General features: G+C 32.2%; 1 protein-coding gene across 1 annotated transcript; it reads left to right on the plus strand.

Moving 5' to 3' along the window:
- Positions 1-53: 53 nt before the first annotated feature.
- LOC130798854 (L-ascorbate peroxidase 3) lies at positions 54-8,134 on the plus strand. Its single transcript, XM_057661953.1, has 9 exons — positions 54-290; positions 386-510; positions 2,743-2,792; positions 3,378-3,443; positions 3,524-3,572; positions 6,297-6,379; positions 6,461-6,540; positions 6,648-6,750; positions 7,720-8,134. The coding sequence occupies exons 1-9, from the start codon at positions 178-180 to the stop codon at positions 7,909-7,911; spliced, it is 861 nt and encodes a 286-aa protein (XP_057517936.1). The 5' UTR covers positions 54-177; the 3' UTR covers positions 7,912-8,134.
- The last annotated feature ends 5,962 nt before the right edge of the window (positions 8,135-14,096 follow it).

Consider the following 14,096-nt stretch of genomic DNA (forward strand, 5'->3'; position numbering starts at 1 on the left):
GGCATTGGCACAATTAATGGATTATATTATATATTACGAATCCTAAAATGACAACAACCAATAACGCAAAGGGTTTATCTACAACAAATTCGACACACAAATAACTATCAAAAGCAATATTGCCATTTTCCATTTCGCATCTTTCATCCTTCTTCTCCTTGACTAAGAGCTTCATTAATGGCGATACCAGTCGTCGACACTGAATATCTCAAGGAAATCGATAAAGCTCGTCGCGATCTTCGTGCTCTCATCTCTAGTCGCAATTGCGCTCCACTCATGCTGCGTCTCGCGTAATATTCTTTCTTTCGCCTTTGACTTCTTCAATCTTATCGAGTACTCCATTTTTCTCTCTTTCTCTCTCTAATTTTGATACATTTCTCTCTAGATGGCATGACGCCGGAACGTATTGTGCGAAGACGAAGACTGGTGGCCCTAACGGTTCAATCAGGAATGAAGAAGAGTGCGCTCATGGTGCTAATAACGGTCTGAAGAAAGCTATCGATTGGTGTGGTATGATATATGTTTTCTTCTTTTGTTGTATCTGTTTCATTTCGTTGTTTTCGCTTAGGTTTTGCTGTTTTAATGTGTTTTTTGGATTAATTTAAGTTTTTGGAGTGATTTTGGTTTAGTGATTTGTTTAGTTTAGTATCTTATAAGAATGTCAAAAATTAGGGTTTGGCATCTATTTATTACTCCAATTAAACATTGGAATTTGATGAACTTATGATTTACTGATAAGTGATAGTTCTGGTAGTTTGATGTTTGATTTGGTAATGAATGATAATATTTCCGGTTAATATTGTGTTTGGTTTGTTATTGATGGGAAGCGGTATATGAGACAGTAGGTTGTTTATGTTGAGATTGAATGTTGGAGTGTGGAGAATTGTTGAGAGTTAAATGATATTGGTGGAAGATTTTAAAGTTAAAGAATATAATCATTAATTTTATTGTGTGATTGGCATGGTTGAAAGGTGTAGTTGAATATTGAGATTGGGTATCATTAAAGTTGTTGCATGAACATGATTGATGGTTTATTCATTGGTTTTGGACGTTGCTGCTGTGCTAGCATGACTTAAAGCATTTTCTAGGTTATAATGCATGCACACTATATCTTGTAAACGAACGTAATGTCCTGGTAAAGTTGATGTAGCAGCAGGGAGAAAAACTGGTTGACAAATCGTGGTGGTTTTGGAGAAGAAACTATATACATATTTGATTTTCGCAATTCCTGATGAATTTGAGTAGAAGTGAAAAGAAGCCAACAGTCTTGTCTCATGCATAATAGTGAAAGTTCAATATTATAACCATGTCAAATGTAATGAATGCAAAAAGCAAGTTTTTGAGTCCTACTATAAAAGTGTGGCATATAGAAATTGCAGAAGAGATGTAGTTCAGTGCTTCATGCTCACAAGAGCCCAATTAAACCTTCTTTTTGACATGTTTTGAGAATCACAAACGCATCTGGATGGAGTCTTCTAATTTTCATTGTATGTGCTACATTTCCTTTTGGTTGGGGAATATGAAGTGATCATTTGATGTAGTCTTTATAGCCTCTGAAGTCCTAGCGTAAATCAATTTTTTTTGGATTACAAGGTGAGCTGAAGGAAAGAGAGGGTTAGGTGAGAATCGATCCAAGCGTGATTCATTTTATTCCAACTATAGTAGTTGATACATGGGAATGAGTTGTAGCATCTTAGGTTTAACTTCATATAATTGTCAAAAGTTTTTATTGCATTAATAAGGATGATTGAGAAGAGCAACTGTTTTTGGACATAATGCTATGAGGCTTCACAAAAATGTCGGAAATGTATTGACTTAAATACCTAACTTTTAAGGTCACTACTGCTTTTTGGTTGCCCCCCTCCCCCCTTTCTATTTTCTTTTGGAGGATGTCTTGTGTGTGAAAGGTATGACAGTTACAAACTTAGATGCAGTGATAATATTCAGTTTGACTTATTTACTTGGTGTCCTTACCGTAGTGACCAAGTTAGAAATAGCTTTGAGTCATTTAATGAACAACTCGACTTCTGAAAATTTCCTACTAATTGATTGATAGTCTACAATGAGGGAATTGCGGTTGCTTAGATTGAACCAGATTACGATACTTGTATTCACTACGATAACGATTTTGTTGTGAGGTTTTTATGTTTACGGAAAGGGTATCTCTAGTTATTGAAGGCATCATATTTTGTTCTGCTTCTGCCTGATGAAGTTTGTATATAATAAATTAGGCTGGCTTGATCCATCAAACTCAAAACAGGAGGTTCGGCTCGCTGTAGATGGCTATGCCTTCATATGCTACTTCCATTATATACAGGCCTCTTTTGTCTCTGATATTATGAACTTTGTTTGTTGGCTTCCTGTTCTTTTTAGAATGCAGCCCCTCTTTTAGGCTTCAGTCACATAATTTATCTGATTTTAAGTACACAATTTCGCTGCTCTGTAACAAAAATATTAAATGCATAATGTAGTTAGTGATTTCTCTCTGGTTGAATTAATGCGATCCTTCAAATCAACCCCTTTAATGTTTTGAAGTCTTTAGGGATAATTTTGTACATATTAGTATCCGTCTAAATATTGATCCACCAAGATCTATACTAAATGGCATAGCGTCGTACTGCTGTAGTAGTATACCTACCTTCCTTGCAACATAATGACCAGTGTATTTCTCACTATGATCTTTATCTTATCAATTTTAAAACTTTTCTACATTTTCCTCATTGATTTTTTGTTTGATTTCAGAGGAGGTGAAATCCAAACACCCAAAGATTACATATGCAGACGTCTATCAGGTGATCATACTTTTCGCTTATTTGACCACTTATTATGCTTTTTTTAATATCGAAGGGGGAGGGGGTGGTGGTGATTTGTCTATTCCATATGTTTCAAATTCAAATGCAAGGCATTTTTCCCATGCTTCTTTGTTCCACATTAATCTTACTGATGCAACAATAAATATTTTTATATTATATCCATGTTGGGTAGTACATTATTGCACAATATAAAGTATAAGAATATCAATTGAATACTACATGAAAATTTACATTGTTAATGTAATTATGTTTTAATCATACCAAATCTTAATTTTAATGTGTACAAATGATTTAAATGTTTTGTACTAGTTCGAATTAGGAGGAATCTTTTTTTGTGGTATCGATTGTATAAGAGGGTTCTTGATCTAGAGTTTATTCAAGGCTGTAATTAACAATGTTACAGTTTGTAAACCATTTAAATTTGTTCCGCTTTAGTTCCACATATCTAGATTCTAGGGTTTTTCTATACTGGACTTTAATGCATTCTCAAGCTGGTCAAATACATTGGAGATTATTAGCAGTATTTTCTTTGAAATTTTCATTGAATGTTGTCTCTCTTTGCAGCTTGCTGGGGTTGTTGCAGTTGAGGTCACCGGTGGACCTACTGTTGAATTTGTTCCTGGAAGAAAGGTGTGTGATAATGTTATGTTAAGGGGAAGTATTTATTCGGGTTGGTACAATATGCTGAGATTTTCACAACATCATTTCAGGATTCTAATGTGTGTCCCAAGGAAGGGAGGCTTCCAGATGCGAAACAAGGTATTGAAGATAATCTGTTAGCATTTTCATATGTTGGGTCCCTATTGTTATCAACGCATCTGAAGTATTTTTTCTGATGTATATCGTCTTTTTGTGATTTGTACATAAAAATCTAGTAGGATACTCATAGAGATTTATGGTAAGACGATATTAACACTTTTGAAGAAGTATTTTTTGACAAACTACACTTTAAAGAAATAGAAAAAGATATATGTAGGATGGAAAAAGGAGGCAAACAAAAACTAATGACATAGGTGTAGTGTAATGTATTAAGGATAACGATATTAACATTTTAGTTTAGGATGAAAACATCAATGATCGATGAAGGGAGTATTTTGATAAGCTATTCAACAAAAAGCAAGGATATGCTGTGAGGGACACAATAATGCATTCCCTCAGATGAAAATACAAATTCATGCGAAGAATACAACAAGCATAGGTGGATAAGATTTTGAAAAAAATGAAACTAAAGAAAGTGGTTGAGCTAGATGATATATGTATTGAGGTATGGAGTTTTCTTAGGCCGATTAGGTGACTTGGCTAAATGATCTATTCAACCACATTTGGAGGAAAAACAAAATGCTTATTGACTGGAGAAGTACTCTAGTGCCAATTTACAAGAATAAAGGAAATATCCTAGATTGCTCTAAGTATCGAGGAATAAAACTCATAAGCTATACTATAAAGTTATGGAAGAGAGTGATAGAGATATGTATAAGGAGATCTACCTCCATATCAGAGAACCAATTTGGATTTATGCCAAGTCAATCTATAATGAAAGCAATTTATTTTATGAGACAAATAATAAATTACTATAGGGCTAGAAAAAGAGAATTGCACATAGTTTTATTGACTTGAAAATTGGTGGGAAATGACAAAGAACATTTATAAGAAATACAATAATATAGTGCGAGATATTTATTGAGAAGTGAAGAGGAATGTTAGGTTATGTGGAGGGGCAAAAAAGATTTTTCAATCACAATTGACCTTCATTAAGGTTTGACCCAAACCCCTCATCGATCGATACAAGAAAATGTGCCTTGGTGTATGTTGTTTATCGATGACATTGTTTTTGTAGAAGAGACCACGACAAAGGTAAATGCTAAGTTAGAATGATAGAGTCAAGAGTTGGGATTCATGAGATTCAAATTAAGTCAAAGCAAGACAGAGTATATGGAGTGTAATTTTAGCACAAACGAGATAGCGAGAGTCACTGTAAAGCTAGATTAAAAAGAAATTGCTTCATGTGGTGGCTTTAAATATTTTGAGTTTATATTTCAGACTCCAGAGTAGTGGAGACTTCCAACAAGATGTGACCCATAGAGTTAAGTATGGGTGGCAAAAATGAATTGTAATTATAGCACAAACGAGATAGCGAGAGTCACTATAAAGCTAGATTAAAAAGAAATTGCTTCATGTGGTGGCTTTAATTATTTTGAGTTTATATTTCAGACTTCAGAGTATTGGAGACTTCCAACAGGATGTGACCTATAGAGTTAAGTAGGGGTGACAAAAATGGAGTGTAATTTAGCACAAACGAGATAGTGAGGGTCATTATAAAGCTAGATTAAAAAGAAATTGCTTCATGTGGTTGCTTTAAATATTGAGTTTATATTTCAGACTTGCAGAGTAGTGGAGACTTCCAACAAGATGTGATCCATAGAGTTAAGTGTGGGTGGCAAAAATGTACAGCGGCTATTCTAATGTTATATGATCGATGTGTGCCCTTAAAGTTAAAGAGTAAGTTTTATCAAACAATCATTGTACCGGCTCTACTATATGGATCAAAATATTGGACTTTTGAAAAGGATAATAGTAGAAAGATGAGAGCAGCGGAAATGTGAATGATTCAATGAATGGATGAGCATATCTTAGAATTCGAAACGAAGTTATTAGAAACGGTTTAGAAGTTGCAAATAATGAGAAAATGATGAAAGAAAATCGTTTAAGATGGTTTGAGCATGTGCAAAGATGGAGTATTAGCAAATCGGTAAGCAAGATAGTAAATTGGAGCTTAGGAGACTTAAAAATATGGGGAGGACGACTGAAGATGACTTAGAGGACATGAGTGGAAAATGATATGAATGACCTAGACCTACAAATTAAGATGGTAGAAAATCGAAATGAATAGAGAAGAATCTTATGGACGAACATTAGAACTGATTTGTTGGTTCATGAATCTGACCTCAATTTTTTGGGAGCTCTGGCATTGTTATTGCCATTGTTATTGCCATGTGCAGCAAGTGCAAATTACATCAGTGCTGCATTCTCTGGATTAAAAAGCTCAAGAATTGGATGTAATTTTGTAACAGCCTCAAAAAATGCACCATCTGATTGAACCTGTGTAGGCTTTTGAAAAGGTGGGCTTTCATGTTTTTTTTTATCACTTCGAAGAATGGTGCCTCAAATAACTTACCTCACTTGCTCCAAGTAAAAGATATGTTGATTGTAGTGTATCAGCATATGTTAAAAACCTGGGATATTTAAAGAACTTGGCTGTTGCTATTGATGGAAAGTGGAAACTTTGTCATGATCTCTTGATGTTAGAACATTTTCTGGTATTCTTTGGTGTTGTTGAAACCTATACAAGTACAGGTTTATGTTGCAAAATTTTCAATTTTTAATTTCAAATTTCTCACTTCTCACTTCTATTTACAGTATTTTGTTAATTTGAATAAGTTTGTGTCACTAGGTGATGGTTCTCTCTGTTGATGTTCATTATAGGTGCACTACATCTGAGGGACATATTCTACAGGATGGGGCTGACTGACAAAGACATTGTGGCCCTGTCGGGGGGTCATACCCTGGTAATGCTCTTGCTTGCTGGATCAGTATTTCAATACCTTACTGATTTGACTTAAACTTTGGCTTTGCTTTTGGTGACATAGGGAAGGGCACATCCAGAGAGATCAGGCTTTGATGGCCCATGGACCCACGAACCGCTCAAGTTTGATAACTCCTATTTTGTGTAAGAGATTTTTTTGTAAATATTTTTTGTGCCTTTCAAGTTGAATGTTTATCGGGTTTATTTGTACTTGTTCCAAAACATTAATGTCTTTTGATTCTCCTCACCAGGGAATTGTTGAAAGGAGAATCTGAGGGACTGTTGCAACTTCCTACTGATAGAACCTTGGTGGAGGATCCTGCTTTTCGACCTTTTGTTGATTTGTATGCTAAGGTATATGATCTAACTCTAGTTTGAACTTCTTGTATGTGGTTTAATGATATGTGAATTTCAAAAAACACTGTTGTTGGATCGCTACAATTTTTGTCTTTAAGTTTTGGATTGTTCAATGCTTGTTTTTTCTTAGAGTGTTTGTTGCAGTATAGTATTACTTATTGATTGAAGAAGCTGAAATGAAATTGTTTTAGTTTTCATATCTTGGTCATTTTTTGGTCTATCTTAAACTCAATGCATCATTCATTTCTGTTACAATAATGCTTAATTGCTTGTTATGGTAATGGCTATGGGCGGCAACATAAATGATGGTGACTGAAGCCACACCAAGAATTCCCTTTACTGTTTCAGCTTCTACACCTACATTGTTTCCAATCTCAGATTAATTAGATTCACTTGGGACTTTTGGTCTTGATCTAATCTTGAAGTAGGGTTTTGATTCTATGGCTTATGCTAGTTTAATTTATATCCATTTAGATATAGGCTGTGCAACATGATCTGATAAGTAAATTCGTTAATTGCAAAGAAAACAATTGGGTTTGATTGTAAATCTGTTTCATTCAGCAAAGTTTAGTTTTGAATTTGTATGATAGTAAAAATCAATTTCTAACATTAAATGTAACTTCTAATCCAATAAAACAATCTTAGTTGAGCAAAAATAAGGTGAAAAGAATAGGGCTTAGACAACAGATATTTCTTAGTTTTAACCTTCTGTAGCATTCATGCTAGGTTAGATTGCCTTTTTCTTATTAGAGCCCTAGAACTTGTAATATCCTAAGCTGACTGTCGTTACTTTTGTTTTATGATTTCAATTAGTTATGGAGGAATTTGTTCAGATTTGCTCAATTCATGAAAAATTAAGGCAGCTGAAATACTGAACTAGTTGGATATAATATCTTAGATTTTCTGTTCCCATTATATGCATCGGGTTGTATTCTACTCAAACATACTACTTCTGGGCTGTATCAGGATGAGTATGCGTTCTTCCGGGACTATGCAGCCTCACACAAGAAGCTTTCGGAACTAGGATTTACCCCAAGCAGTGCCAAATCAATTTGCAAGGACACCACTATATTGGCTCAGAGTGCGGTTGGAGTAGCCGTTGCAGCAGCAGTGGTCGTCCTGAGCTACATCTATGAAGTTCGCAAACGTATCAACTAAAGAGATCACACAAGTAAAACATCATTCATATCCTATTTAGTACTGTCTGTATGAAATAGTAACATCATATTTACAAAGTTCATTCGTCATACTTCTTACATCTTAGTATATATTCATACTTGCTAAGACCTGACCCATCTTAAATGGTTGTATGAAGTTGCTAAAAAAAAGAGGTTAAATGATGTGAAAAGTATAATAAGTTTGCTTTGGGGTTGTCCTTAGACTTGCTTAGAACACTATACTCTATAGGAAATCCATTACTGTCTAGTATCTTGGCACCTTGCAACAGACTTAAGGCAATCATGAACATCTTGTTCTTTATGTTTGCATTACTTCAGAACTATTAGCAGTTCTTCCTCTTCTAACTTTAATTTTAATGAATTCTTTTCTCTAGACCCGTCCATTGATCATCATCCTTAAAAAATTGAGATTTGCCAAGCAATTTATTGATACGCTTCTTATAGAATCTTCGTCCTTCGGTCATTTGAAGTTTTACTTATGTTATACCATCTATGCTAACTAAGAGTCCTAAAAACGAAGAGAGGATTAGGTTTTCTCACTTAAATATGTATGTGAGTTCATTGAAGGAAAAACATGAAGAGATGGAATATATAGTTCATCATATGCTCATTCTCTTTGCTTTACCTCAAGTCCGCTTGTTGGACTTTTGATACTAGGATATGAGTCGGACACTCGGACATTTTTGTTTTGGATTAAATACTTGGTTTTTTTTTTTTAAATAGTCAAATCAAATTCATGTATTTCTATTAAACATGGATATATAATTTTGAGTAACATATACGTCTATGAATTATATTATGAGGTGTATGATTGGCAGATAGTGCATGCCTCAAAAATTGATTGGATTATCATTTAAAATTCTTGGGAGCGGAATGATCTAGAGATGGACTAATATGAGTGAGATCCAAATTTCATGTGGATGACCTTATCAGTTTCAGTTATTATAAGATAGAAATAGCCGTCGTTTAATGAAAAGAGTTGGTATTTAGTTGAAGAAGTCACGTAGAAGCTTTTATCCTACCTTTTATTATCAACTTTCTTCATTCATGTGGGTCATTTGGTGCAGAAAAACCTGATTATTCCAACAATATTTCGGGTGTCTCACATGGGGTAAAGGACAACCTAAATTTAAGTTAGGTAGCTTGTTCCTTTTTTCTCACTCCTAAAAAAAATTTTAAAAATAGAAACAATGATAAAATTTTAGTAATGCTGAATCATAGTCAAGATTGTTTCATTATGTAAGGCTCGAGTAAAAGCGAAGCCATTGGAATTTTAAAACAAACATATATATCTTACTTGGAGGATTATTTCGTTAACAATTAATGACTAATCACGCCTTCACCTTGATAATAATAGTTCAATTCTGTTGTGTTCATTGCTTTTACATTATATTATTCATTTAGTTGGAAATAATAGGTATGTTTGATATATGTAACTTGGAGTAGGGATGATTATGGGGTTTAAGAATCAGTTGAACCTACCAACAGTTAGTCTCTTGAGAGACCGTCTCTTTAAGAGACATATTTTAAGCCTAACTCATTAAAGATTAATGTCTATGTACATTATCTTTAATGCTTATTTATCGTATTTTTAATATCTACTTTCTATACTTTTAATGTCTACTTACATTATTCTTAATATTTACTTACAATATTTTAAAAAATATATAATGGGCCGTACTAATTAAAGATGATCTCTCGAAGAAATCGTCTCACAAGAATTTGCGACCTTCCAATACCCAACGTTAATTTAAGAATTTTTATTTTTTGAAATACAATTGGTTGGAGTCATATTTGAATCCTAAAATTAGTTATGGATCTAATATTTTAAGATTCAACCTAAATCTAATCTATCCATTGACCAAGAATAGACACGATTTTGACCTAAACTCGATCTATATAATAGGACTCAATTTATATCCGATCCATAGACTCTTATAGTCAATAACCAAGATTTGTTTTGAATCCTAAAATTGTAAAACAATTAGAGTAAGGACAATTCATGGACAATTAGAGTAAGGACAATTCATGGATCTTAGACCCATTAAATTCATAAATTTGGATGTGTATAAGCTCAAAATAAATGATTATTAATGTGGGTTTGGTTAGACTTTAAACTTGGTCATGACTTTTTGTAGATGAAATTAAGCGAAATAAATATACGTTATGTTATCTTTGATCATTGGAATAATAAAAAGATTATTTTCAAGTGATCATTGATTTGCAACATTTTACCAAAAGAAAAAAAGGTGCTTAATGCTCATATGACCTGTTTTTTAATCGTCTTCAAATGCCTAAGCACATGATACCCACGTGCTGCAGAGCTGGATGTGTCAGCCATAATATTATCACTTAGGTAGGATAACCTTTGCTTTCTCCTCTTCACATTGCTTTTGTTAAGCCTTCTGTTGTCCTACTTAGATTCTCACTTGGTGTCCTTTAGAGCATTAAATATCTATCCTCCACTAAACTCCCATCTTCATGGAAATTGTTTAATCTTTGAATCATTCTGGCTTTTTACGTACGTAGTAGTATACTATGCTCTCCTCTACTGTAGGTGTCTAAGTGAAAAGGAGTCTTTTAAGGTGTGCGAGGTGATCGATAGCACATGACCTCCTCTTTCTCCCGTGTATGAAAAAGTGAATCAAAAAAAATATGTTAAAGTTTATTAATAAAATATATATATTTACTATGAATAAAGCGCAAAATAAAAGTTTGCACAGGATCTCCAAATTTTTCAACACGGCTCTTTCCGTCTGTATCTCATAGGTGAAAAATGAGTGAAATTTAGTGAAAAGGAAAATTAAGTTGGAAAATAAGGTAAAAAATAAATAGATGATAAAATTTAGTAGTAAAGATAGAAACAAAATATAAGTTTGTGTATGAGATTGAAAGAATGTGAGTGAGATTATTGCTAAAAAAGAAATGGTGTAAAATCAGTGAAACAAATTAAAATTAAAAATAGTGTAAAATGAGAGGGACATGTAATATTCATCTTATGGTTTATGCACTTACTAAGCTCTTTAAAGATTTGTGTATTAGGAGTAATTAATGATTATCTTATATAATGTTCAGTTGTTGAACTTGTAAAAGTGCTATTTTAATTCTTTAGTTTCAGCAGTAAAAAAGATTTTAAATGAGTTGAAATTTAGTAACTTGTTGAATTCATTTAAAATTGAAAATTTAAATGCATCAATAAATCTTATTGAGTCGAGTTTGTTTCGAGTTTCTCTTGGGAGTAACTCTATGTAAATAATAAATTTAGTTGTATTTTCATAAAATTCTTTTTTGTGGACATTAACAAACGGATTTTTTTTCTGTTGTATATTGTTTCCTGTGAACACAAAAAATGGAAGAAATTAGGGGAAATGTGTAAAGGTCGGCTGAGGACAGAGACCAGCTATGGCAATAAGTTTTTTTGGGTTGAATTACCTAACTGATGGCGACTAAAATTGGTCATCTCCCTACACAAGAAGGTGCATTGAAAAAGCAAGATAAATTACGTGAAAGCTTTAATCATCTTTTTAAAACCTTTTTATAAATACAAATTCTGTCTATTAAAGTAATCAATTACTGTTTCAATTTTCAAAGTAATCAATTAGATAAATAACTTAATTATGTTGAAACGGTCCCATACAAAATGAACTGTTTTAATAAAATAAATTTCATACCAAAAAACAAATCGTTTTTACATTAATTTGTTTTGGTTTGTAGATTAAATTTAAACTATTAATTACAACTTGGTTCTATACTTGGTTTTGGTAACTCATATTAATTATTTGGTTCTGACTTAAAAGTCAATTTATCAAATACGTTTTAAAAATAAAAAATCCAAAAATTAAAAATTTAAAAGCTAAAAATTAATAGAAAAAAATTATTTGTTAAACACATCGTTATGTCATTGATGTTTCTCATTTCTATTTTACTAAGACATAAGAGAGAAAATAAAAAGGTATATAGATAGGTTCAAAATAAAAGAGATAACGATAATTAGGTGGGTAGGGAATAATTAGATTAGATATAGTAAAAAGGGAAGGTGTATAGAATTGAGCATCTTAAGGAAAAGCCCAAGATAGAGTAGTGGACAGTAAGATGTGGGTGAAGAAGTAGGTGAAATACAAACAAAATGCATTAACATCACCTTGTTTTTCCTTCTTTGCCTTTTTCCCAGCAACCTCCTGCCTTCACTTGTTTCTTTTACTTCTACTCCATGCATAATTTTTATACATTAATCTGAACAACACCATGTCAGTGTACATATATTAAGTTTGGTGATCTGGTTTGTTTTATCACATTAATTTTGTTATAGTACCAAGTACATAGTCTTCAACATGTATTCAATGTAGACCAATTTCCATCTTAGATGTTAGGTGTAGATATCTTTACTCGGCTTGACTAGAGTCAAGTTTCTTATTGTCGTTTGTGTCTTACGTGATTTTAAATTGGAGATTTCAATTATAACAACTAAAAATAAGTGGTAGGTTCTCCTATTAGCATTATCTCAGTTCATTTGTAATATAATAGTTATAATCATAGTCACCAACTCCACATTTTCACGCAAAGTTATTATTCGAGTGAAATATAGCAGAAAAATCATACTGGTACGGTTAAACCCCTCCAAAGAGAGGGCAAAAGAAATGCATGTAACCTATTAAACCCCCGAATATGGAGAGCCCTGCAAAAAAAAATATATACTAGTTTATCGTTCAAATTTTCAAATAGTATTTTATGATAGATTAAAAATAATGAAAGTATTAAAATAGCTTTTTATGAATTACATTTGTATAGAAGATGTAATTGTAATAAATTGATTTATACAAAAATATATTTTAAACTACTATTTAAATACAAAAATATATTGTTAAGTTTATACAAAAACATCTTTTAACAATATTTCCTAGGAATTTAATTAGTTAAATTGTTGAAGTTGATAAATGCAAATAAGTCGTACAGATTTTTAATGAGATTAAAGTATTCATTTTCTTAATTATTAATCCTATGACTTTAGGAATTATTCATGCTTTACCCCAATTGACAACTTGCTTCTTTTGGCTCTCAATATGTGTGTAAGGGAAGAAAATAATCCACTTGAAACATTATAAAGGTGAGGGTGAGAAGATGAGAGAATAGTAGGTACCAATTTTTTGGGTAGAGGGTTGGGGAACACATGAGCAAGTAGTTTTCAAATAAAGAAGGTGGGGGAAAATGAAATTAAAGAGGGAGATTTGTATTTGTAATTGTGGTGGTGGGTAACAAAGAATTCTACAAGGTGCATTTAGTAGGCCTCTTGAAAGTGAAAGGAGTGATTTTTTTTTTTTAAATACTTTTGGATGTGAACAAATTATCTGTTTATAGAAATTTTTTGATAAAGTTTTCGTACTAATAAAAGCTTTTTTTTTTGGAATTAAAAGTTAATAATATTACATTGACTTAGTTTGTTCACCGTAAAGATTTCACATATAGAAAATGGATTTTTCTACGCAAATAAAATGAAAAATTTTAAGAATTAAAATATCATAATCTATAAAAGGTATTAAGTATTATGGTGATTATTGTTTATTTATGAATTTAAGTTTTTATTTGCTTATTTTACATGTTATGTTGTTTTGAGTTATATGTTGTATAGATTCAAATATATGTGTTATAAAGTCAAATTTTGTTATTTCGTAAAAATATATAGTATTTTTGGACAAATTTGAGTCTCGATATCAATATTGAAATATTGAAGACTCAAAATACGAATACGTGGAGTGAAATAAAAAGTGTTAACAGCATAGTTTGGATACTTACACTCATTTTATTAAAGCTTTGGGATCATTTGATTAGATTAAATATAGTTTTATTTCATTAGAATTTTTTTTTCCCTTTTAAAAAGTTACTAGCTAATTGTCACTTAACAAGTAATTTTATCTAGGGGAGAAAAGAGTGAAACATTTTACCTACCTAATTAAATTGGTTACCACTTGTCTATTTTCATTCTTTTATAAAGAGAGAGAGAGAGAAAGAACAAAATTACAAAAAGGGTGAATCAACTTCTTTGCTCTGCCTTATATCCCCTAACTCTACCTACACTGCCAACTTACCATGAAGAGGGGAAGGAGATATAAACACTATTGTTTTTATTTTTTTTAATTATTTATTTTGTCCGTATAAATTTGCTTTATT

Source organism: Amaranthus tricolor, chromosome 1 (genome assembly GCF_026212465.1).
Source record: "Amaranthus tricolor cultivar Red isolate AtriRed21 chromosome 1, ASM2621246v1, whole genome shotgun sequence".
Taxonomy (NCBI): Eukaryota; Viridiplantae; Streptophyta; class Magnoliopsida; order Caryophyllales; family Amaranthaceae; genus Amaranthus; species Amaranthus tricolor.

What these genes read in the sequence shown, in the direction of transcription:
- LOC130798854 (XM_057661953.1), top strand. Translation starts at nt 178, where the DNA reads ATGGCGATACCAGTCGTCGACACTGAATATCTCAAGGAAATCGATAAA. An exon ending in AATTTGTTCCTGGAAGAAAG is followed by an intron (nt 3,444 to 3,523) that starts GTGTGTGATAAT and finishes ACATCATTTCAG; the next exon opens with GATTCTAATGTGTGTCCCAA. An exon ending in TTTGATAACTCCTATTTTGT is followed by an intron (nt 6,541 to 6,647) that starts GTAAGAGATTTT and finishes TCTCCTCACCAG; the next exon opens with GGAATTGTTGAAAGGAGAAT.